Source organism: Crinia signifera, chromosome 5 (genome assembly GCF_055691185.1).
Source record: "Crinia signifera chromosome 5, ASM5569118v1, whole genome shotgun sequence".
NCBI lineage: Eukaryota > Metazoa > Chordata > Amphibia > Anura > Myobatrachidae > Crinia > Crinia signifera.
The window spans coordinates 28,907,981-28,935,452 of record NC_139221.1 but is presented as its reverse complement, the minus strand read 5'-3'; the positions used below and the strand labels follow the sequence as shown (position 1 = coordinate 28,935,452).

Below are 27,472 nucleotides of genomic sequence, written 5' to 3'. Positions count from 1 at the left end.
CAAGACAAGTCAATCCGTGATCCACAGACAGTGGGTGGTCTGTATGCGATGGTCTAATGGGGATGTTTGGTTTTTCGGTACTTGTTTTCTAGCAGGGTGCCCACTAAGCAAATTGCTTAGTGGGCTATTCTGCGTAGGGAAATCGCAGCGCATCGCATGGGCCATTTAGTGCGAGCGCAGTGAGCCCCGCGAGGGGCAGCGGAACGCATCCTCCGACCTCTTCATACCCCCACTATCCACATCGAGGTTGAGTTGATTTTACAGTATATAGTGTGGCGAGCGCACGCAGAATACATGTAAAGTAGTCCGCGTGCGCTCGCCACGCTTCGGGCTCGGTGGCTCGGTGACTCGCTGCGCTCGCCACACTATATAAAGTCAACTCAACGCCGATGTGGATAGTGGGGGTATGAAAAAGGTCGGATGATGCGTTCCGCCACCACTCGTCATGCTTTGGGGTGGCGTGGATAGTGGGGGGTGCGTAAAACATAATTGTATATCATACAATGATATTATTGTATAGCTAAGGTAATGGCATTGCACACCCTATAAAATCGTATGCGATCGCATGCGATTTTGCGGGAGGTGCGATGCGATGCGGCACCCTGGGGCACACAGAGCAGTGAATAAATTACATGAAAAAATCGCATAGCATGGCCTATGCAATGCGATGCAATGTGATTTCACTACGTTAACGTACGTAGGTAATCTGGGCGCCCTGCTAGGAAACAAGGACCGTTTTTTCTTTATCCGCTTTGCTCCGCTAGGGAGCCTGTTGCATTTCTGCACACCTAATGTTTTGTTCAATAGTTTAGAGAACCCCAATTTACATAGATCGATGGTGGGGGTGCTGTTCCTCACAGTCAAGTGTACAATAGTTCTAAGATGAAGAGAGATGGGCTGTTTGGTGGGGAACGCACTAAAAGGCACTATTTAGTGCGTTCCCCACCAAACAGCCCTTCTCTCTTCATCTTAAGGTACCCATAGACGGTCCCTTCCCGGACCGTCCGTTTTGTACTATGCGATGCACGCTCCCGCGCATCACATAGTACGGTACAAAACGTATGTGCTGCACATACTTTTTGTACTAGCTAAACATCGTATCGGATCGCATTGCATGCACTAGGCATGCACTAGGCATGCGATCCGATACGATGCATGCTAATTAAGACCCAAACGGATCTGTTTAACGGACCGTGTATGGGTACCTTTAGAACTGTTTTTTCTTTATCCACGAGATCATGTGTCACATTTTATATGTATGTGTAATAGAGTCAGGATGCAGACACAGGGACTGATGGCCACAAGCTGAACACAACTGGACTCACGTTATGCACACGGAACAGATATCTGCCCTAGGCCATGTTGTGCGCCCTCCCTGTCCATTCTCTTGTGGAAGTAGCTGATAGTGGACACACTTGTACCACGCCGAAAGACCCACCGCCCTCTCCGACCACAGTGGCGTATATATAATGGGTACAGTGTGGGGATACGGCCATTGGGTCACCACCAAGTAGGTCGACACTACTAGGTCGACATGACTGAATGTCGAAGTGGCTCTAGGTCGACACGACCTTATCTCGACACGCAGGAAGGTCGACATGGGTTAGATCGACAGGGTCATTAGTTCGACAGGGGTAGGTCGACAGGGTCATTAGGTCGACATGGGGAAGGTCGACAGTCAAAAGGTCAACATGTTTTTTTTTACTGTTTTATTTTAGCCGGCATGTGCCGACAGGCGGTATTTCATGCTCTACCACCCACTAGGCCACTAGGGTGTGGTGGGAGAATAAAATAGTGTGCCGAGTGCAGCGAGGCACCGTGCCCGAAGCATGGTGAGAGTAGCGAGCCATGCGAATGGACGCAGGGCTACATTTTAGTGTTTATGTTGACTGTGTCGACATTTGGGTGGAAAAAAATGTCGACTTTTTCACTATCGACCTTACCCATGTTGACCTAATGACCCTGTCCACCTAACCCATGTCAAACTGTTGACCTAATGCTTTTCGACCTACTTGCTGGTGACCTAATGATCCATATTCGCAGTGTGTATGGTGCACATGGGCCCCTGAGTTCTGGGCACAATGCACAAAAGCGAGACAGACTCTCCAAAATCTGAATAGTGTGTGGTGTTCCTAAATCCTCCAATACCCAAACCATACAGAATGTGCTGTTTCCCCATGTAATAGCTTGAATAGCTTGAATAGACCCCCAGTATAATTTGTGGCCCTTTTTAAGGTTAAGGGGGCTTGTCATGTGTGGCCCCTGATGTAGTCTGTATGGCTGATTTCTTTAGAATTTAAGCTCTCATGAGCAGGGACCCTGCTCATGAGAGCTTAAATTCTAAAGAAATCAGCCATACAGACTGGCTGGCAACTTTTAGCCTAGGGGGCAAGCCCAGAGCACTGGCCCATACCCCCATCTTTCTGGAAGGCTGAATGCTTGTGCGCGCCTGAGGCACGCTGAAAAATTAGGCTCCCCCGGGCTGCTTAGCCAGTCACATGTCCTTAGTGCAGGGGGCCGGCGGCCATTTTCCTGTAGCCGCGGCCGTGCTCTGGAAGCCGCGGCCAGTGCAGGAGGGCTGCCTGGAGGAGGTGGATGGTGACCAGTGCGGCCCGCAGCCAGTGACTGGCTAAGCGGCCCGGGGGGCACATGGCACCCTGCCCCCCGGCCCTGCCCGCCCCTGAGCAGGGTCCTCTTCCCTCTTGTGCTTTTCATACTATTAAGGCCCCCATACACTAGTGCAAGTTATCGCAGGCAGCCTCGCATACGATACCTTGGTAACTACCCGCCTGGGAGCTCCTTGGGCTTCCCGGGTACTAGAATCACATATGAATATGATAAATTGTATATGGTTTTTTTGCCATACATTGACCCAGGATATGATGTATCCCTGTGGTAGCCATGACAATCCCCTGATATGATCCGTCCAATGGCAACCCGAAGCGCGGCGAGCGCAGCGAGCCCGCGAGGGGTGGCGGTACGCGTCCTCCGACCTTTTCATACCCCCACTATCCACGTCGGTGTGGAGTTGATTTTATATAGTGTGGCAAGTGCAGCGAGCCACCGAGGCCGAAGCGTGGCGAGCGGACGCGGATTACTTCACATGTATTCCGCGTCCACTCGCCACGCTTCGGGCTCGGTGGCTCTCTGCGCTCGCCACATTATATAAAATCAACTCCACGCCGACGTGGATAGTGGGGGTATGAAAAGGTCAGAGGACGCGTACCGATGGGCGCCGTGACAATACACAAGTACCTGATTTTTATTCAATATAATGGACAAACAACCTAAATATAAACTCAATCTTCTTGACTTAACAATATATTTCTACATTTCTCAAAAATAAACTAGAGGTGTTGTGAAAATAAGTATGCTACTCCAGGGTGCCGCAATTCAAAACAGTTTGGGAACCACTGCCATACTCCCTTCCATGGCAGCTAATGCATCGGTTTTCTGCCACCCTGATAACTATTTCAGTGATGACCACTGACAGGGCTAAGTTACCCAGTACTTGTCCTACATTGTTTTGAGCTGTAAGTCAGTATGTTCTTGTTTTGCCTATTTGTGTACATATTCTGTAATTGGGCGCTGCAGATCACTTGTGGCGCCATGTAATTGATAATAACAGGTGCTGTCCACCTACTGTATTATCCCATTTAGGGTCATTAATTAAGCAAAACCAAAGACACGTGGCTGCCTTTGGGGCTAAGCTGAGCACTGACGGGGTTCTGCTGACACCACAGTGGAATATATTTGATAATTATTTCTATATTTATATTTATTTCCTTAGTATATACTTTGTAACTGTGGAAAGCGCAGTTTCCCTGTCATCTACCCTGTTACACCCCAAGCAGCAGCAGCAGCAGCCAGAGTCCTGACATGTCCTGACAGCAGCCAGCTGAGAGCAGCAGTAACAAATAACCTGCCTGCCCTGACACATGAAGGGATCTCTAATAAAGGCTGACAACAAAAAGGCGGCCATCATTTGGGGGGAGCGGCCCCATCTGACAGGAGGGGTGTGACTGGCGGAAGGCGGGGCAGGCCTGGAGAGGGGCGGAGCAGGACTGGATAGAGGCGGGACAGGGCATGATAGGGGCGGGGTTACTGGAAAAGTTTGCCAGGAGTTCGCTGGAAGTTGCAGCAGTGACAGGAGCCAGCGGGCCGGGGCAGGGACATGGACTACCTGACCACCATCACCGGCAGAGGCGGCCGCGTCCTGCGGGGCACCGCCAACCGCCTGTGGCTGGGGCTGCGGGAGGTGCACTTCCAGGACTACCTGAAGGAGGAGGCCATGCGGAGGGAAAGCTCGCCGGACAGCCCGGAGAGGAAGATAAGTCCTCTGCCCACAGGTCAGAGGGGGGTCCTGGGCTCTGTGCCTGGCTGGGAGGGATCTGACTCCTGCAAGCTGCTTCTCTCCGGCTGCTGGAGAACTACAAGTCCCAGTATGCACGCCCTGATTCCAGCATGCTGGCTGATTGAACATGGCGTATAAAAGGGTATGCTGAGACCTGTAGTTCCACAACAAAGACCCCATTACACACATATGTTATGGTATTCTGAGACTTGTAGTTCTACATTAAAACTTTTTTTTTAAATGCTATTGGCACGCTGGCGATTGCACCCCTGATTTCACCCCTACACAGCCTCCTAGGGGTGCATATTAAAACCTGCATTTTGGGGGGCTACTGCAGCTTTGGGTCTGGGTATTGCCCATATGCTCCTATATAAACTATACAATATATAGGATAACATTGCAATCTGAGATGGATTGCATTGACCATGGTAGTGTGTGTGTGTGTGTGTGTGTGTGTGTGTACACCCATCCATCCGATTCATCGTTTGATGATTCCAAGGACCACATTGTGTTGCATGTAATGATATGTAGTGTGTGTGTGTGTTTGTGACAATGTTGTATATTGGTACATTACACTGCATTGCCCGGTCACACTATCATTCAGGTGTGTACGCAGCTTTAAATTGTAAGCCACAGGCTATAGGTGCATAGACACGGTAGATTTTGACTATGTGATGTGATTTCCCTTGAACTCCCCGGAGCCCAGAACCACCGATATTGACTATACACACTATGGGGGTTATTCTGATTGGGTCGGACGGCTGCGTGTGCAGACGGACAGCCAATGTTTTGTTTGTGCGCGTGTGCAGGGGCGCTTCTGCGCATGTGCGAACGTATCGCCCATTGTTTTTCCACGTCCATGGGAAAACAATCGTACGGAACCATCCGAGTTGGGGGGGATGGTGGAGAGGAGCGTGAAGGGCTGTTTGGGCTCATTACCACATGCGTACACCCTGCGTTTTATGGGTGTTCCCATGAAAACGCTGGGCAGGCATGTGGAAATCCGGCAGTGACGCACATGTGGGTGGTGGATGTAAGCTGCCCCCAGAATAAGGGCCTATGCGACTGTGTAAGATTTTGACCATACAATGCACTAGACTGTCCACTTTCTAATCAAAATCGAGCTTCCTGCACAGTCTACCTTTTCAAGCTGTACACACACGTTGCGATATGTACTGTTTTCTACCTATACTGGCTTTACAGTCCATATCTGTAGTTCATGTTGCACCATGTGTATGCAACTTATCGCTTCAACTGGCCATTCACTAGTGCGATTTGGCCACTTTGAATCTGATTCCGACAGATCGGGCTGAGAAATTGTTTGAAAAATGGCGAAACCACATGTTTGACATCCCGTCCGCTCTGATGCGCGGAGATCAGACCTGCTGCACGCAGGGTTAATCGGAATCGCATGCGTCAGGTGCACGTGGTCGCTGTGTTTAGCACCTGGGATATGTAAAAATTTATCTGGGTTTCCCATCAGATTGTCATTTATCCCATGTGTTTGTTCTCTAAACAGCTGACTGCCATTAGGAAATCCCCAAAAAGTTATATATATGTTTTTGTCTGCACAACAGTCTCAGTGTGTACGTATGTACTGCACATGTATAGATATTTGTGATGGTATTTGGCATGGTTCAATTCTTTACACGGTAAATATTTACTTCCGTGGTCTGCGGAAGAAAAACCTCCCACTTTATTCTGGCAGGTCTGTGGGATCAGCCCCCTACATGAAGTGCTAGTGTGCGGATGACTGCGTATAGTCTAACATGCAAGAGGCATTTCCACATGGAATGTGTGTTAGAAAAAAAAAAAGTTAACACTTTCCTGACTTTGTGCAATGATCCATGCAGTGAATCTGACTATCTGCTGGAGAAGTGTGGCAATCATTTAAGGCAGGGCTGGGCAATTGCGGCCCTCCAGATGTTGAGGAACTACAATCAGTTTCAGCATGGCCACATAGCAAAACTAATGCAAAGCATCCTGGGATGTGTAGTTCCTCAACATCTGGAGGGCCGCAATTGCCCAGCCCTGATTTAAGGTATAGATTACTTTATGTGGGTTGAATCTTTTAGACATATGTTCTTGCTTATGCAGTAGGTTCCCTTAGATAACTGGAAATAGAGGGAAGCTGCACAATGCGATTTTTGTATTCTGACATGTAGTGAAAACCGTGTCCTTTTTGTTCCTCTCTTTCATGGATTGTAGGCAGCGCGACACGTTGGATTAGAAGGCACAGGAAGTGGACTTGTTAGTGTGTGTACAGATAAACCTGATTTCATAACTTTTGGCACCATGAGTGTCCAAGGGCATTTAATAGGATTTAAGCTTTCATGTTATATTGGTAAAAAAATGAACGCCATATGGTTTATGTGCTCAGTACTTGAAGACTGGCATTGAAGGGAGTCCTTCAATCGTTGTGCCCCTTCACATGTATAGTCCAAGAAACAAATGTTAAAGAGGAGACCTGTAAACACACCCGCAGTTCCTTCCTGACAATGTTTCGGCTTTGCCTGCAGTGTTCACCAGCATTCACGCTCAGTTCTTTGCAGACTATGGGGGGCATTCAATCCCGTTCACGACTGTCGGGACATCCCCACAGTCGTGACCCTGGCCCGTTCTCGGTCTGCTCGCCTGTTATTCGGCAGGAGGGATTCAATGTCCCGCCTGCCGAACAACAAAAAGGGGGCGTGTCTGCAGAAACTACCTTGGATCGCCAAAATACGGCTGTGATCTCGACTTTCCATGGCCATTCTCGGCAAAACAGGCTCGACTGCTTTTAAAGTCGGGTCCGTTCTGCCAAGATGCCTGTCGGGACAGACAGCATGGAATAGGCACCCGCAGCGATTTCCTCTGTCCGAACTAGCAGTGGGGGATTGAATACCTCCCTCTGCGGCAGAAATAACTTTACAAAGGTGCTTTGAACTCTAGCAAAATGCGAGGATGCCGTACAAAGATTTACATTTGCTTTAAACTCAGTGTTTATCATGTCCTATGACCATGTCTGGAATAACCCTTCCACTCCGCCGAAAAAACCTGGGTTTGACGCTTAACTCAGATCATGACTAGGTCTAAAAGGGACCCTGAAAAATGTTGATTTGTTTTTTTTTGGGGGGTTAGAACAAAAAGTCTGATAATCATAAAAACCAAATCTTTAGTGTTCTGTTACAGAAGCCTTTAATGTGTTTGTACGGTGTATTATAGATATCTCTTGCATACAGTACACAGATATTCAGCATATGTTCCAGTGGTCAGTATAGGAATACGTTTGCTTTTTCTATTGCCAACTTTTTGTGATTATTTTTTGATTGACCTCCCAAAGTTTCTTTTTTCTACTGATCACACGATACTACATGAGCCCAATTATCATAAAACCTCTGATTTGCACTATAACATACTAGTATACAATTGAAGTGTATACCCTATACCAGTAGTAGCCAACTCCAGTCCTCGAGAGCTACCAACAGTTCACGTTTTCCAGCTCACCTAGCAGCTACACAGGTGTAGTATTTACTCACTGACACGATATAAAAGATCCACAGGTGGAGCTAATTATTCACTTGTGATGCTGTGAGGAGACCTGGAAAACATTAGCTGTTGGTAGCTCTCGAGGACTGGAGTTGGCTACCTCTGCCCTATACACTTCAATTGTATACTAGTAACAGATGGTGCAGAATGGGAGGGGTTCTGTCATTGCTGACAAACCGTATAGGTGCGTACACACGGGGGCGATTATTGCTAATATCGCTGGAAATATGGTCGCTGAGCGACCATATTGCCAGCGATGGGAGTGTGCACAGGCGAACATGCTCCTGCGACCAGCTGATTTCCATTGCCAGGCTCCCCCGGCAGTTTCTTTTTCATCAGCGACCATCTCTGGTCACTGATGCAAACGGAATACTGAGCGATATTTCGCTGCCGTGTGTACGCACCTTAAGATCAGAAAATTTAAATTTTCAAAAAACTAAAATGATCCACGCAGATCCTGTACCACATTAATAGGCTGCGGAACCATGGGCAAAAAAGCACATTGATAAAAAAAATAAAAAATAAACTTTTTAATAGGAGAGAAAATTTACCATCTACATTTTGGACCGCACACAAATTTTCTCGGAAAACCTGACATGCTTTTGAAAATAACAAAATGATGTATTTCCCTGCGCCCACTATCAGCTTTGTACCTTAGGCTGCTGCCCCCCTTACATGGCCTTAATTATGTTGCTTCATAATTGGTCAGGATTGTTCAGTGCTCTTGTCTATTCTATGTATTATTTGCATGGAGTAAGTTCAACAGCCCGGTGGGGTGTCTGTTAGTACTGTACTTTGTACTCGTACAGAATTATGAAATTGCCAACTGCAATCCTATATGATGAAAGACTAACAATGTGCCTCTCCTCCATGGGGGGGATTCAAATCTAGCTGCTATATCACTGATATTGTGCCGTGACATCAGGTCACACTCTGTCACTTTTGGGTCATTTTGCAGGCAAATTAGGGATGGCCATCGACCATCAATGATTCAAAATCATTGATGGTTAATGGCCGATGTAAAATAGTTTTGCCATCGATGGGGAGAAACAGATGGGTTCCCTCTATCGATGGAAAGCATAACTGAATAGTTTCAGAGTTCAGAGCATGGAGTGTAGCTACGCCCTTGTACCTGTGAAGCTGCGCCCGCAGGTTCTGATTGGCCCACAGGCCAATCCGTCACAGAAATGGATGACCATCAATACGTAAAACCATCGATGGTCATATATTGCATAATTTTTCAACGTCGATGGCCAGTTGCGGTATTGCCATCGGTGGCAACAATGGCCAGCCCTAAGGAAAATAAGATTGTCCTGTACACCTATCGGTTTGGGCCTGCAACACAACCGTTAAAGACACATTTGCAGATGTGTCAGCTCGTACGGGTGACCCGGCTACCACCCATACGCTGGTTGTAGGGACTGACATCACCTCTGTCCAGGAACATTCAAATCCATGCTCAGTTGTAATATCTGCAAAGGCATTTTGGGGATGATTCAATCGTTTTTACTTACGGGCATCATTAGGGGGCACAAAATTAATCCATTCAACTTTTGCTCCATTTAGACAACAGTTAGTCACAGTGGTGACGTTTCTGGTCTATTGGAGAAAAGACTGAAGTGCTCCATTAGGTGCCCGTTTGTATAGACACCTGGCAAGGGGTATAAGGAACAATTGAATCGTCCCAACCCAAATTGGTAAGTGTGTGTTTACCTAATCATCCACTGAGCTGGCGCGACGGTCGGCTGGGGGATAAGTCTGTGCCGTGTATACCCAGCCTATCGCTGCTTGTACCAATAAGGGCCGCGGGTGATTACATTGTACAGACTAGGTGGGACATGTTGCGGTTGTAATGTAGGCCGCAGCATATTGTCTGCATAACAGGGTTATCAGATTTACATGATAAGTGTGGCCGTGTTGTCTTCCCCCAGGCTGATCTGTATGCGTGACCTTCCCTGTCTTTCCTGTGGCCGCTTGTAGTTCCTGCCATTTGGCCAAACTCACTTTCCACCATGTGAAGTAACATAAGCACTATGTAAAGGTTCACACAAAGGCGTTATACTTCTACACCCTCTGTTAGCCCTGCACCAGGTGCTCTCACGGTCCATGCTGCTGTCATGACTTGAAGGCCAATTTTGCATACCACTACTCCGAAGGTGCCCATACACGGTACAATTATTGTATGCAATTCGGACTAGATCGCATCGCATACGTTTTGCAATGCAATGAGATGCAATCTAGTACAAAAAGATCTCATTGCACCCGGCAATTGTACCATGGCACCTCCACTTCCCTAATGTCAAACAGTAAATATGGCAGCTGATATACCTAGATAAGATGACCTTCTTGGGATGGGGTGGTTCGTACCATCCCAATCTGGCTTCACCCTATTCATATCAGTCTAACCCAGTGATTGCTAACCTTGACACTCCAGCTGTTGTTGAACTACACATCCCAGCATGCCTTGCATCAGTTTTAGCAGGGCCAAATAGTAAAACGGTAGCAGGGCATGCTGGGATGTGTAGTTCAACAGCTGGTGTCAAGGATGGCCATCACTGGTCTAACCAATAGTCACTGGAGGTGGCTTTAGCAGAATTAGCGGGTACTAGGGCCTCTTCACAAGCAGAATCTGTCAAGATAGGTGTGAAAATGGCCCAGCAAACATTCGTATTCATCATAATGACCTATAATGTTACCTTATATAGGAAATACAATGTTTTTTTTATTTGACTTTATATAACAAATGTGAGCGACGCCGGCATCGTTAGCGGATCTGTTGCACATTTCTCACAGAGATGTTGGCACTCAGCGTTTATCAAGTAAATAACTGTAATAACAGGGATGTGGTCATTGGGTCGACGGTGCGTTATGGTATAGTGGGTGGACAGTGACTAGTTTGACACCTATAAATTGGTGACATTGGCATGGTCGACACTGAAAAGGTTGATATGATTTTTGGGGGTGCTTCTATGTCGACATGAACACCAAATGAGTGTGCCTTATCCCCTCGCATGGCTCTCTGCATTCGGCCCACTATTATAATCTAACCCTCACTTGGATGGCAAAGTGTCAACCAAGTCTAAAAAAAACCCCATGAAAACCATGTAGTCCATTTCAATGTCGACCTTTTGCTTTTGAACTTATCTCATTGTCAACCTATAGTACGGTATGTCGACTGTTTATAGGTATTGACCTAGTCACTGTTGATCAAGTAATTGTCGACCTAGACCAAGAGACCGGATACCGGACAGTGTCTAGGTCGATGTAGTCAAAAGGTTAACTCAAGCAAAGGTTGACATGGAAAAAGGTTGGCATGGTTTTTTTTTTACCAACTCGTTTATTTTTACCAACCCAGTGGGCATAGAGGGAGAATATAATAGTATGCCAAGCGCAGTGACACACCGTGCCTGAAGCATGGCAAGATAGCTAACCATGCGTGGGGACGCGGTACACACCGAAAAAAAGTGGGAAACTCATGTTGAGCTTTACCTATGTCGACTTTTTGCTTGTGTCGAACTTTTGACTGTTGACTAGACACTGTCAACCTAACAACCCATACCCTTAATAACCTATCACTCTGGGCCAGATGTATCAAGCTTCAAAAGTGATCAAATGGAGAGTGATAGGAGCGGATTGGCTGATTGCTTATCTGCCATGTCACAGTCTGGGTTTGAGAAAATGTCAGGCAGGAGCTGATTGGCTGGTGGTTTTTCACTCTCCACTTTATCACTTCTGAAGCTTGTTACATCTGACCCTAAGCCTTTAGAACATGTTTTATACTCTATAACAAATATTGCAGGAAAGAGCTGGGGGCTGTACATATAGGCCTGGAAGGCCGCATTGCTTACCACTAGCTTTCCCCTCTGACACTTAAAAAGCATCAGACAGATACCTGGAACATGTGCACATACTGTGTGCAGTCACTGCGTCAATAATAATGTAGGCATGTGGCATATTGGCTTGGTAACCTGTTGGTGTACAGTCTATGACTCTTCTATATAGTAAATGTCAACATTCCAAATGTTACGGTGACTTGTCGACATTTCAACATGACAACCTTCTAGAACGGTCAACATGTTCCATGTCGGCATAATGATTATGACTGTTGACAAGTTATACCCAACCCGTGTGGGATGTATTCTAAATGTTGGCCATCCGTAATGTCGACACCACAATGTAAAAAATGTTGATAACATGTACATATATTCACAATGTAAAAATGTAAAATGTTGACATTCTAATATCAACATTAGGATTGGGCTGGGGGGGGGGGGGGGGGGTGCAGTTAGGCCATAGATGGAGGGACAGGGATTAGACTTGGGGGAGATCTGCTTCCTGCAAGGGATGGACCACTGGAGCCTATGCAACCTCTAGGTCATAGGAGAAGGTAAATCAACGCTGGCCCAGCAGGACTGAGGGGTAGATATATGAAGCAGTGATAAGGGAGAAGTGGTCCATGGCAACCAATCAGCACTGAAGTAACATCCATCATTTGCATAATATAACATATATACAGAGCAGCTGATTGGTTGCCATGGTCCACTCCTCCTCTGACTCACTTCTCCTCCCTTATCACTGCTTGTACATCTACTTCTAAATGCCGATATTTTGCGCATGATGCTATTTTCTACACTGTACAAAATCCTTATAGGATGTGATCTGCCATTGCAATGCATAAAAATGAGATTCCCGGGTGTGACTCGGCCACAGCCCAGACTTTAATCTTCTTGACAATCTATGGACCGATTTCAAAAACTGCTGTAAACTTTAATAAATCAATTTGGATTAAGCGACGTTGGACAAATGGTTAAATCCGTTAATGTGGCTTAAACTTAATTTTATATTCTTTCCTTCCAGCATCACTTCTGCATGAAATACACATTTTGACTTTGAATGCTTTTTATTTCGCACCCTCCTAATACTTGCGTGCGGTGTTACTTCCTGCAAAGAGCTATATTTTCAAGGCCAAATATAGTTGTTCTTTCATAAGTGAGTAGGTGGCATGGCTGTGGGAGACGTAGTAAGCAGATGGCGGGAGCCTGCATGAAGAGATCCATCCTGTTTGTTTTCTGTCAGCTCTGCAGGCCAGTGCTGCTGCAGGAACATAGATTACAGGCACTGGAAGTGGTATCTTGGCTTGTCTAATAACATTTAGGACGTGGCGTTTCTCTGTCAACCATGTAAATCATTATGGATCTGCTAGCTTTCATTAACCATTCCTGGATGCATTCACCTGCAGAGGTACCAGACAGTAATACCCCTTTCTCGTGGCACCTAATTACCTGTTTCTTGATGGTTCAGCCCGGTAATTAGTGCGATGTGAAAGGGGCTACTGGTTACAGCTAACCGCGGTAGCAATACAGCAATCCGAACCGGGTAAAAAGCAGAGTTCTTACCGGTTCATTGCTGTGCAGTGGAACGGCTTCGCACTATGGTCAGTATTCAATGCTCCCGATTCACAGGTTTTTTTTTTTTTTTTAACAAATCGGGCTGTTTTTAGTCCTTGCAATGAATCTTTTTCACTAAAAATATGATTCAACCTATTCAATGTTCACTGTTCGCCGAAAGCGAACAGTGAATGCCGGCCAGTTCTCCGTTTCATCCTCGCTGCAATTCGCTGGTGTATTTCCATACCTCCTAACAGTCCCAATTTTATCGGGACAGTCCCGATTGTCAGGGCCTGTCCACCCGCGGGCGGTAGTGTACCGCGGTGTGGGGGGGCTGTTGGGAGTCCCCCTGTCAGCTGCTAAGCAGCGGGGAATAAACGCTGTGCGCATGCGCACAGCGTCTATTCCCGCAGCCAGGGGGCTGGGGGCATGGCTAGAGGCTCACAGAGCCTCTGGGTCATGCCCCCATAGCGGCAAAATGGGGCGTGGCCTCGCGGGAAGAGCCGCAAGCATAGACCACGCCCCCAAATTAGGCCACGCCTGCTGGACGGACAAAGTTGGGAGGTATGTATTTCAATGGGGTTTTCACTGGGATTCGCAGGAGAGTGTTAACTGGAAAGAGGTGAACTTGAATGTGATCTTTAAAAAAAAGGTGTTTATTTTTTGGGGTGTCAAAAAAATCTGAATTTTGTTTTTCTGTGAAGGGGCATGCTATTCCTATTCATGTGCTTGAAGCACATTACTATACATTTAATTTTTAAAGCAAGGCAAGGAGGCCTCCAACTCCCTGCATGCCGCCGTTCGCCGCAGGGGTTAAAATTTGCTGTCAGGGGCAGAGAGCCCCTGCGGCATTGAATACATCGACAGGGAGGGCTGGCAGCGAATGCTCCAGCACTCCCGAACACAGCAACTATGCAGCGAATCCTAAACAGGATTCGCTGCACATGCCGAATCTCCTCATTGAATACTGCCCTATGGTGGAGGCATCGCTTGGAGCAGTGCCCCCGATGATGCTCCGCCACGCCCCCATATGACGTCAGCAAACGGGCAATATTGCTGGTTCGCTGCTGGGAACCGCACATGCAGAGTCGTACCGGGACTGAACCGTTAAAAGTCCCGGTGCGACCCTGCAGTTGCGGTCTGAAAGCGGTATAAATGTAAAGGTCTGTGAACGTGTTGTTCGGATATATCACATCGGCTGTGCATCACAGCCGATGCCCGATTTATATCTAAATATATATCGGCGGATCGGACTGTGTATGTACGATCTGCTGACCTGCTGTACACCCATGCCGGGAGCCACCGGTGATTGACAGCTCAGTGGCAAATGTTACATCTGCCCCACTGCAGTGCAGCATGGTTTTGTCCATTTGAGAAGGAATTTGCCTTTGCAAGTGAACCAGAATAAGGGCCAAAGTCTCTTTCAGTGGCCCAAGCAATTAGGATTTGTATTTTTGTCACAAAGAAATAGCTAAAACGTAGCAGATGTAGTATTCCGTTGTCTACAGAGGCTCATTTGTATCTTCTCTCTGCACTACCTTTGTACCCAGATTAGCATCTGAGTCACAGACAGGCGCTACATGCTGAGTTAGCACCAGTAGTAAGGGATAGAAGATGTACTTAGCCTAGGAAAGAGAGAAATATCAGCCAATCCGCTCCTAACTTCCATGTTGCGGGCTGTTTGATAAATGGCGATAGGAGTTGATTGGTTGATAGTTTCTTTCTCCTAGTTTCCTACATCCCGGCTGTCCTCACTCGGAGGTCCACTGACAGGGAGGGGTGGCCAGCGGATCATTATTGTTAGGGCGTGACCAACGCGATCACGTCCTTGTGGCCATGCCCCCCTGTACAATGCCGGTATTTTAGTCATTGCGCAGCGGGGGCAGGGCTACAATGAAGCGATTTGCATCATTTGCTCCTGCGAACCACCGCCCCTCCCCGCCGCGGAAGGCTGTGGGACAATCAAAACATGAGGCGGGGCTTCACGGGTGTCGGGGCAGAGCTATGCTCCGTGTCCCAGCCTGTGATACTGTGTTTTTTTCCCGTAATATCATTTGTTACGTCTATGTATTGAAGTGTTGTCCCTGTGTCCCTGGCCTCACAGAGCAGCACTCGGATCGCAGAGGGCCTTCTTTGATCTCCCTGATGTATTTTATTAATCTATTTATTTTGTATTGATTTTTTTGTCTATATTTGGAAGATACTGTCCTACAAACTCTTTCCTTTTTTTTTATTTTTATTTGAAGGATGAATTCCAACAGTCATTCTGCAATCTGTTATTGGACGGTCTGTTTACCACCCATGTCTGGGCCATTGTCACAGCTGGCAGAGTTATTTTCTGCTGTTGTGTTCGCCGGTGCTTTCCCACCGCACGCCCCTGGGTGGCCTTGTGATCACCAGGGGAATAAATAGTACCTGTCTAAAGTTTATACGGAGACTGCTCTCTGAAGGTGATTCCTGATTGCTGACAGGCTGTCTGCACATCTCCCACAAATGTCTGTCCCAGGTGGAGGATCCGAGTTATCAGCTTTTCTCTGCTTTGTACATTAAGGCAGAGAGATGCTGTAAGAACTGACCCGTGGGGAAGTAAGGGGCACAGTATTTTCTGCACTCTTGACCCCTTTCTATTCTAGCAGCAGTTACACTGACACTGTGAGGGCCTGGCAGTGTCTGAGATATTTCTGGTGAGTGGGTAACGTGGTGAGGCCCGTACACTGTGCTGTTCAGCGGGGAGGGTGCGGATCCGAAATGTGACTGGCGAGACAATACAGAGAAGCCGGGATACTTGGGCTGACAGCGGAGTTCTGTTCGTAGTATTAGCAAAGCTTTGTATGTGTAGATTATTATTTGGCTAGTTCTTATTATTTTGCAACCGCCGCAATGCAGATCTGTAATGAAAAATATGGTCGAATATTACAATCCAGTATTTTTTTCTTTTTCACTGGATTTTAAATCTGTTGCACAAAGTTATTCCGAGGATTTTACTCTCTATAAGAAGATTATACAGATTTATCTGCTGCTGACATTTGAATTTCTGAGCATTCGGTGTTTCGTCCGTCTGTTTTTTATTGCGGCGCTATTCTCGTTGTTACTGCACGTCGTTTGAAAACATAAATAAGTGGCTTTTGGAGTTGTAGGTCCAGGACTAATCGTACATCGGCACATTTCAGTTTGTGATTGGAACTAATAATAATAAAGTCCCATAATTCCCTTTGAGAAGCGGTTACTTGCCTACAACTTGTAGTAAGCGTTTACAGCGTATATGACAGTTACCACATAATTTTGTGCATACCATAGGGACCTTATACACCTTTCAAAATGTCTGCTAAAAGTGAAGTGAACACTCTTTATACCCTCTTCTGAAAGCGAAGACAAACTCACCTTGGTGCATAATGTACTCATGAATCAAAGTCAGAATTGATCCAAAGCAAACTCTTCTCAGGAAGTAGTTCCGTCTGGGTGCTGGTGGTCTGACGCTCGGTAATATTAGGTCTATATAAAGATGCCCTTTCCTACAGTGTTCTGCTTGTTAAAGGAGACCTATTTTCTCTATGCTAAAGCTTCCTATGGGCAGCTTCTTAGCTTTTGGGGGAAATAAAAGCGGGGATGTAATATATTTTTTTTTTTTTTTTTTTTTTTAAGTGTTTAAAATGGTGCCATCACTCTGCACAAGTGTGGGGAGGCCCTTGGCTCTAAGACCCAGAAGTCCAGTGACGGCGCTGCATCACAAAGGACAGATCTTATCACAAGAGCCGTCCTTTGCTTTACTAATCGCATATGTTAGTGTATATGCCATTAGTATCGATGCGGTAGCCGGCAGAGGGGGGGGGGGGGGTGAAAACTGATCATGCAGTTGGCTGAAAGGTAGTTGAAAGGCCGCTACAGAATCCCAGCAGCCAACATCCTGAATGTAAGTATGTGGGCTCGGTTAGGGTTTGGTTGCAGGAAAGGAGGATAGGTGCAATGGAGGGAGACGGTTGGAATATTTACCCTACAAATTGTCGGAATTGTGGCCATTAGGATGCCCACTGATTGCTGCATTATCAGCGCTGGTCCCATACCCAACCCCTTAGAAGTTATAGTTAACTATGTATAATTAGAAGCAGGGTTGGAATGGCCCACAAGGGCACAGGGAAAAACCCCGGTGTGCACCACAGTGCATTAAAACTGGTAATATATCATACGTGGAACATCTTTAGAAAGGGACCCAGACCATACACCTTCTAATGGTTAGAGCCCCTGTGCTGGTTGGAACACACCCCTCTAGAGCTGGTCACACCCCTAAGCAGGGGCACGTACCACTGTATTCCCCCGGTGGGCCCTTCATGCCCCAGTCTGACACTGATTAGAAGTTGGTATAATGTGGGTGTAAATAGCTGAAATAAAAAAACGTTGCACCTTCGTCTGTAGACTCAGAACAAAATGTTCATCGTTTTCATACTGTGAATCTCCCAAGTGTATCTCTGACAGTCCTGAGGATTGCACCTACCGACGGGAAGTTATTAAATAGGCACCTGAAGTTGCCGATGTAACAGCAGTGACCTTATTGCTTGTACAGTTCAAAACCTCCTCCAGGAAGACTGCTCACTACAGTGTGCAGGCACTGGACAGCGCTCCCTGATGTGGTAGATGTGAGTGAACATCGTTCAAATTTGATTGTAAAAATAAAGACCTCTGCTCTCAAAACCAATAATATTTGTAATAAGACGTTAAATGACAAGAAAATTATATGTAAGCTAACATTTACAGAAGTAATGTATAGCCAAAAATGTTAGAGGATTCCCTGTCCCCCCCCCCCCCCCCCCCCCCCCTTTATGTATCTACTTTGCTTATCTTAATTTGATCATTTGTAGCTTGGAGTCAACCTACTTCAGGGGATAGTGCCTGAGTTCAGGGGGATTGTGGGAAGCCGGCCGAATGCAGACTTTTTTGTTTTCTTTTTAAAGCGGCAATCATTTACAAGGCAAAACCATGTTTTGTAAATGATTGCCCCTTTTAAAAAAGCATTCAAATATGCTGGCCGTTGCAATTCAGACACCATTATATCCCACTCTAATTGTCTTTTTGTGTGGGAAAAGGGTGGAGCAGGAGCAACGGACATTTTAAGAGAAGGCCTGACCACTGTTGGTGCCACCCTAAATGTCCTCAAGTGCCACCTAGTGGTAGAACTGCTGAGGGCTGCAGGCCAGGGTTGCTTACCCCCGCCGCCATCCGTGACCCTCCCTCGGGGGTCCGCGGGTCATGCCCACAAGCAAATAGCCACCGGTGTGGCTCCGCCCACTCCACCCTTTTTCACTCCCTGCAGCCCCGCCCCCCCCTGAGCTGGCTGCCCTCTCCCGGAAAGGGCAGCCAGAATGTAGGCAAGTAGGGCTGTCTAAGCTTGTTATAGAATGTTTGTCTTTGTATTCTTGCATCACGCAAAAACTACTGGATGGATTTGGGTTGCATTTTCATTATTAGCTTAGTGACCTTGAAAGAAAATGAGAAAAGGAAAAACAAGACACTTTACATGCAGCACGTGTGGTGTGCAGGCTCCATAATTCTGAGATTACTATGGGCCTTATTTTGGTTCACTCCTGGCAAATTCCTTCTTAGATGGACAAAACCATGTCCACTGCAGGTGGGGTAGATGCTACTTGTGCATAGAGAGTTAGATTTGGGTGGGGTTTTACTTCAAAGTGAGATCTATATTGCAGTGTAAAAATAAAGCAGTCATTATTTACCCTGCACAAATCTAAATAACTCTCCCAAATCTAATTCTCTCTGCACATGTTACATCTACCCCCCTGCAGTGCACATGGTTTTGTCCATCTAAAAAGGAATTTGTCAGACAGAGTGAACCAAAATAAGGCCCTATATGTATGCAAATCTATAGAAAAGCAGGTGAGACTGTGTTTATACCATGTATACACCTTATCCCCAACAATTTTTCTTTTTCAGTCCAAGCACCTGCAGTTTATTGTAAGCGTCTGCTTCTATGACGCAGGGGCGAACTCTCAGGGCTGCAAGTTTGGGTTGCAGGATCAGCTGCTTCTTCCATGGGCATACCTGCCAAGTCAGTTTGCCCCTTCCCAACCCCGTTCTACCCCGCTATGCCCATTTTGAGCACAGGGATGATATACCATTTGCGAATATAATGTTTTAACCTGCTAATACACAGAATTTATTGTGTACCCACAATCCATTAAACCCAATATTGGGTTTAATGGATTTAAGAGGACGGTAGGCCAATATAATGCTTGATTTCCATATGCCAAATAATCACTCTACTCCAGTCATCAATAATTGACATTAAAACCTTATCCCACTTGTGGATAATCTCTTACATGATAAAGCAAATGTAAAATAAAGTAAATGTAATGAAGCTTCTAAACGTGGAAAGTGAGGATGTTGAATATGGCAACCAATCCGATTCTGTCTCCTATTCTAGAATGCAACAGAAAAATGAGAGCTGAAATGTGATTGGTTGTTATTGGAAACGTCCCCTTTGTTTACTTTTAGAAGCTTTAGTACATTGTACCCCTAAGTAGGTGTTGAATACACAATTCTCTCCATTGGTTAAACTTTATACAGTAGTTTTATTTTTATGGTATTGTTGTGATTATAAAGAACGTCCTTTTGCTAGAATTTGACCTCCCCCTTGCCTCCATGTGGCAGAATGATTGTCCGTAATTGGAAGTATTTTAGTTTGCATCATATGCTCTAAAGTTAAATCTCTAATTGTTTATCTCCCACGCTCGAGTCCTCCACTTTGCTGACCCGAAAAGTGTTGTGTGCTCTTTAATTGCCTCGCGCTTCTCCTCTCTCCTGATAATAAGTGTATTTCATTATCGTCTGATCTCCTTGAAACCCAAACTGCTCCTTCAGGAAGAATTAGACGAGCACTTTGCCAACTATTATAAAAAATGCAGGACATGCAGAAAGATATTGTGAGAGGCTCCTAATCTGATTTCCTGAAAGTAGCACTTCACGCCTTATGGGGATGGGAAGAAATGTCCGGCATGTCCACGTCTGGCGCTGGTCTGAGGACATATTTAGTTATTTTTGCAAACAAAGGACTGAGGTTCAGTGGTAAAGGAGGACTGCAGCCGGGGGCACGGTGGCAAAGGGGGCTTGGGGGGGCCTGGGGCCTGAGGCTCGGTGGCAAAGGAGGCTTGGGGCCTGAGGCTCGGTGGCAAAGGAGTACTGATTTTATTTTATTTTTTATTACATTTATTGGGAACTCCCATAGGGGCATATGCCTCAATTCTTGGAGAGCGATAAACAGAGACATTGGGGTAAATTTCCTGTAATAAAGCTTCTAAAAATGAAAAAAAGGTCATGTTGCCCATAGCAACCAATCAGATTCTGTCTATCATTTATCTGTTGCAATCTGATTGGTAGCTATAGGCAACATCCCTGCTTTTCACTTTTAGAACCTTTTATAGTAAACGTACTGCTAAAAGTGTTTGGAACATGCTGTCTGATTTCCTATGAATGAAGAAGGCCTAGTGAGGATTGCTGGCTGTTGGGTGGCCCCGGGACCTACAGAACTGTAAGAAACCATTGTACGGAGCATCTGAGAGAGATTGGCATTGCCAGATCACCCCCGCCAGGCAAAGCACCCATCTAATCAGACCTGTTAACATTATGGGGGTCAGCCGCTCACCAGCTGAACGGGAGAACTTCGGTTAAGTATCACAAATGATCAGCGCAGGGGTTAACACTCACAATGTCAGGTCATGGCTTTCATATGACCAGAGCAGTAAATGTGTGGAGTTTGCATGTTTCCATGTGTTGGAAATAAGACCAGAAATTGCCCCTGGTATTACTGGTATCGCCCTGGCTACAAGAGTCCTTACACCAGGCATGTCCAAACGGGATGCTTAAAGTTAAGTCCCGACGCCAAAATCCCGACACTTTCTCCCCCCGTGGGTGTCCACGACACCCTCGGAGGGAGAATAAATTAGTGTGCCAAGCGTAGCGAGGCACCGGGCCCGCTGCGTGGCGAGCGCAGCGAGCCCGCAAGGGGGGGGGGCGATCCACGTCCCCCCCTTGTTGGGATTTCGGCGTTCGGGATTTTGAACGCCGGGATCCCGACCGCCGGCTTTTCATGCCGAATTATGGCCCTCCAGCTGTTGTGAAACTACAACTCCCATCATGCCTTGCCACAGTTTTGATATTAGGGAATGCTAAAACTTTGGCAAGGCATGCTGGGATGTGTAGTTTCACAACAACTGGAGGGCCACAGTTTGGACATGCCTGCCTTAGACTAATAGATGCCAGGCAGTGCCACTTGGCAGCACCTTGTAGATCTTTCTACCGTTCCGGTACTTTGCAGGTTTTCAGTTAAATCCGTTTTTTTAAATGTAATCTGTACATTTGGAAGGTGTTGGATCCATAGCGTCTGCTTGTTTTTTTTTTAATTTTTATTTTTTACATTTTTGTATCCTCTTGCCTTTGATCATGATTGTCGTTCCATAATAAATTGCACTAGAAGACTTTGCACTGTTGTAAAGATGGGTTCCGCTGGCGGCATCTGTGGTGTTTTCCCCCATGTTGCCATAGGTGCCCTCATTTCCTCCTGCAGCCATGAAACCTACCAGAAGGCTAATTGGCTTCTGTCAAAGTGGACCTGGGGGCAGGAGGGCATAACTGTAAAGCAGTAAGGTCACACATGGCCTCTGGTGGACATCATTGATTTCAAATCTATATATTTTTTTAAATAAGTTGCTTTACAAAATGTTGCAGTGCTGGGCTGGTCCTCAATGACCTTGCATATACTCTGCACTGCTCTAGGGTTGGGAACAAATACAGTAATAAAGCTTTATTAACAACAAGCATTGAGGTAAGAGGGCCCTGTTCCTGGTGTGTGTGTGTGTGTGTGTGTGTATATACTGTACAGGAAGACGTTTCTTGGAATCCATAATGCTTATTGTATCGAGCCAAGGTCACCTCCATGTACAGATGCATTGTGTTTTCCTCCCTGTAACTGGGGCCTTTGGCTCCCACTTCTGCTTGTCATCTAACCGAATCGTAGCAATGATATGTTGTATAAGCAAACCGCCTCTGACATGACACATCGGAGTGTGCTTTGTATACAGCCTTCCAACAATAGGAAGGCAGGTGCAGCCACTCCGGAATGTAAGCTTCTAGTGACTTGAAGGTCCCTACAGCCACTGAGCTAGTTCAGGCCACAGAACTGAACGGCTCGCTGCTCCTTGGGTTCCCCAGTGGGGGAATCCACACACCTAGAGGCGTAGGTGGTAGCCGGCTCCAGTTTAGGCAAATGGTAGATACTGTAGAATGGAGATGTGACTGGCGCCAGGTCCCTTTTGGAAATATTACAAACAAAGATCCTCATCCAGGAACAGCAGAAGCCTTTGTACGGGTATGGGTCATTGATCGCCCCAACGAAGGTTGACATACATTAGGTCGGCCGCTGAAGGTCGATAGACCTTAGGTCGACACCTTCTTTAGGTTGACATGGGTTTAGGTTGACATGGGTTTAGGTTGACTGGGTCTTAAGGTTGAAAATCAAAAGGTCGACATTTTTTTTTTTTTTTCGAATGTCGACATGGACACCGAAAAAGAGCCCCTCACATGGCTCGCTTCCCTCGGCACATTATTATATTCCCCTGCCACGCCCTAGTGGATGGTAGGGCATGAAATACTGCGTGTCGGCACTCTTTGGCTCCAAAAAAGTGGAAACATTTTGTGTCTACCTTTTGACTGTCAACATTCCTATCATCGACCTAATGCATGTGTCAACCTTTATGATCCTGTTTACCTAAAGCCATATCAACCTTAAAAAGGTGTCGACCTAAGGCCTGTTGTTTTTCAGTGGTGGACCAAACGTATGTCGACCTTAAAAGTGTCAACCTAACAACCATATTCCCTTTGAACAGGGGCCCTCAGGGGTGGTATGTGGAGAGGAGGGGATATTGGGTGACAAAAGTGCGATTTAAAATGATGTAATGCACTAGTTCTTGAGTACATAAGAGTATGATACATATGTTCTACGACACAGAACCATTGCATACGTTGGCACTTTGCTACTCTTTCCTCTACAACAGTGGAGCTTACAATCTATATTCCCTACCACATGTACACGCACACACAGACATTATAGGGTTCATTTTGTTGGGAGCCATTTACCCTACCAGTATATTTTTGGATTGTGGGAGGAAACCGGAGTGCCCGGAGGAAACCCACGCAAACACGGGGAGAATATACAAACTCCGCACAGTTGGAGCCATGGTGGGAATCAAACCCATGACCTCAGCGCTGTGAGGCAGTAATGCTAAACATTGCATCATCCGTACTGCCCAATATATGAGTTAAAGTCATTATAAGTCGTTCACATATTATTTTATAGACACCTGAAATAAGAGTTAGAGTGATGCCGGGTACACACCAGACAATTTGCCACCAGCACGATATCGGTGGCGGCAAGAGGGGGTAGCGAGGGCCATGCCACCAGACACTAATGACTTTAATGCCATCAGCAATGAACAACGATACTGCCCGCTCTCACTTGCGATATTCTCCATTGCCTTTCATGTACAAACAGATAATATCGCTAATAAGCCGCGGGATAGCACATCGTTAACTATATATTGCATATACACTAGACGATATACACACAAATATCATTAACGATGGATGTTGATGAACCTTAATGATTAACCTCAAATGCATGATCCCATTTCTGTGTGGGGGGGGGGGGGGATACAGCTGCGCATATATGACTCTGCGAGAATATACTAATAAGCCGTGATGGGTACAGAACTAAATATTTCCTATTCCACTTGATTCATTATGATCCACTTGATTCAGTCAGAGCAAGAATCCAGCTGAGTTCTAGAATGCACCTATTTTTATTGAAATTTTTTTTTTTTTTACAATACATTTTTGTATGCCAATGAGAATGTGTTTGCATGCTCCGTTGTGTATGTACAGATCTGATCATGCTAGAATATAGGGTTCTCAGGCAAAGCCAATGTTGTCACCGTACTTTTTTATATTGATAGAGGAAAAAAAAATCCTCAACGCAGGCAGGCAGCTGTATTACTGTTAGACTGAAGCTCCGGTTACAGAGAGCAAGCTGTATGACTGGGGAAATAGATGTCTGCCTGGCGAGCTGTACTCAGCAGCCTGTGACCATCCTGACGGAGGAACATGAATCTAACACACACTCGCTCTCCCTATCCCTCAGATACCGGCCAGAGGAAGACCCTAGAGAAGAAAGATGGGCGGCGAATGTCCTTCCAGAGGCCAAAGGGGACCATGGAGTACACAGTAAGGTTTTTTTTGTTTCTTTGCACTTTGAATATTGCTGTCCTTGTGTTTTTGCCAGCTGGCAATGGGTAACGCACTTGCCTCTCACTTGCATCTGTGTATTGTATTGCACGTTTTAATGGAATGCTAATTTGCTGTGATCAGAAAGTGCCATAGTAGAGATTCTACGATGAATGTGTGTCGGTGTTCTCGGCAAAGGTTGAACGCTGAAAGCCCACCTTGACCTTGCCATCGTACATAACCGTGCATTCACAGTCTGGTCATTGATCTGAAGCTTAAAGGTTTGCAGCTCCCTTTTCCCCGGCACATTGACACAGGGAGCGTTGCTGGCTGCTATGTTCTTCAAATGACCCTCAAAACCCTCGCTGCAGTCGGCTTCTTATTCTGTTTCTATGGGAAACCGAATTTCAAATTATGTGTCGTTCAGAAACGCTGTTTTGTTCCATCAATCTCTGTCTCTCACTACAACACAGTCGTTGTGTATATGTGTAATATGTATTGCTACTTAACTTCTGCGTGCACCCCTCTGTTTTTATCTTACTGTTGTTTGAGAACGTAGATCTCATTTTTACCCCACTGTTGGCTCTTTCATTGTTCTTCTGTTCCTACAGAGCTACTAGTTCTACATTGCATGCAATATATCCATGATTTGTTTTATCCTGTCCCTGACCTCTGTGCTGGTTCTATTGCTGCAAACTGTTCCTGTAGCATATATCATAGAGCCACGTTTACACGTGTGACTCTTATTTACCAACAACAGGAGAGGATTCTGTACAAGGGGAATAGTGCAATGCTGCGTAGAGGTACTAGTCCGGTATCCAGATGTTCCCATCCCTGCCACGGTGCCACCGGTGTCCATTGGCCATAACTTCTATGTTGATCTGATTGGCTAACTAGATATCGTACATGTTAATGGCCAATGGGGAAATCTAGGCTGCATTGTTGTTTTTGAGGGGCGGGTGTAGGGTCTTGTTGTTATTATAATAATAATAATAAAAAAAGAACAATTTGACACTTTTGAAATGTGATATGTGCTGCAGTTCTGGAAAAAATAAATATAAATGTATTGATGCACATACAATGATGTATAAAGGATTGGCCCGCTTCTTCTGTATATGCCTGGAGTATTTGTTTGTCTTAAAGCAGTGACACTAGCTTTCTTGGCGGTGTCCCAATGACACGTTAAGGAACAAACTGGGCAGGCTCCTGCATTTAGATTGGCTGCTTAGACTCCTTAATACTTGTGTCTGTACATCCTCCAAAGACTGCTAACTTCATTGTGTCGCTGTATCTATAGTTGGTGTGTACTCTGTATTGTTGTAATGTTCTATGTACGGCGCTGCAAACTACTAGTGAGGCCTTTTATAAATAAAATGTAATAATAATTATTGGTCTGCTGTAAATCTACATGACCGTACAGTGAAATGGTCACTCTATAGACCCCCTTTTCCTTTCCCTGGATCCTCAGGGGCTGTACTATGCCATTTTTTTTTTTTTTTTTTTTTTTGCTATCTTGTTTGTTTTTTTAGCTCGCACTTATCTCATTGGCTGAATAGACAATCAGCAAACGCCCACAGCTTAACCGGAGTGCAGATATAAATGTTATTGAAATGTTTTTCTTTTCTTGGATTGAAATATAAAGTTATTAGCGCACACATCGGTTTTTAGTAGCAATTAAATCCGTTGTTGGAGTGAATGAAGATCACGTGAATAATGACACTGGAGCGTTCAGAGACAAATCTTGGCATACTTTTGGCTGTGAGGTTTGTCTATGATTATGTTTGTACCAGTACATCAATCGTCCTGTATATTAGTATTCATACCTACGCAGAAGATGGGAAATGAATAAGGAACGGTACGAATGCCACACAAAGTATGGGAAGTTATTCAGACCTGATCGCTTCTCTGCTCATTTGCGAAGCCCTGTGATGTGATAGCTGCCGCCCGCCAGAGTATAATCCCACGCTGTGTAAGGTTGTGAAAGGCCTGTGAAAATATCGCAGGTCTGTGAGTGGCTGCAAATCCATTCGCAACTCACTCCCCATCAAATGATTTTTCCCCTGTGTGCACTCTGTGCGTAGCCTAGAACCCACTCAGCCTGTGCAATAGAAACAGGATGGAGCTGGCATCAAACTCCCTCCCTGAAACCGCCTAGGCGCGCCGGCGGTTCCCCTGACTCTTTCCGAAAACGGCCAGATACGCCGGCTTCCTGACAATCAACTTGTGAATGGCCAGCGATGGGTTGGGGTGGGGGGAATTAGGAAAGACAATGGATTTTATCGTGGGATGGCCTCGCGCATGCACACTGTGATCCATACACACGTGCAGTCCATCAGTAATCAGCCGTGCTGTGAATTTGCAGCCCAGCGATCATGTCTTAATAACCCCCTACATTTTATCTTTATGTTGCTTGTGCGTATACATAATGTTTAGTTGTGAGGTAGTTACAGGCTAGGAGCTAATTGGTATTTTGGGGTCAATCCAGCACAACGCCAAGGTCATGTGCGGAATGTTGGAGTTGTGCTGGATGGTGGCTTGACACTTAACCACTTCGGTGTTATACCCGAAAATTTTCAGGCTTACCACCAGTATCTAGGTGTGCGCCAGTGGTGCCTCCAGCTGTGCACCACTGGCGCACCCCCTTAGTCCTCCCAGCTGTGCACCACTGGCGCGCCCTCTTAGTCCTCGCTCCCCCCTCCTTTCTCTCCCCCTGCCTCTCCACTCTAGCGATCGTATGCCGGAGCTTCCCTCCGCAGCCACCATTCGCTGCAGTGAGCATGCGCCGGTTGCAGGCCCCTCCCAGGAAACTTCGGGGCTGCTTGGTAGAGCTTTGGAGTTCGGGTGCCTGAGTCCTCCCGAGCCGCCCCAAACATCCCTGAGCCTGCCGTCTGGTCACTGCTGACCATCAAATGATTCTCCTGCT

General features: G+C 46.1%; 1 protein-coding gene across 4 annotated transcripts in view; it reads left to right on the top strand.

Moving 5' to 3' along the window:
• Nucleotides 1-27,472, top strand: part of OXR1 (oxidation resistance 1) — a 402,412-nt gene that overhangs the window by 309,295 nt on the left and 65,645 nt on the right. For 2 of the 4 annotated variants that reach the window (XM_083186876.1, XM_083186874.1), the window contains exon 4: nucleotides 24,467-24,549. In XM_083186876.1, the coding sequence (XP_083043002.1) occupies nucleotides 24,467-24,549 (83 nt within the window). Of the gene's footprint in view, nucleotides 1-4,112; nucleotides 4,350-24,466; nucleotides 24,550-27,472 lie in introns of those variants that run through there. The other 2 variants (XM_083186875.1, XM_083186878.1) reach the window with 2 other exon arrangements.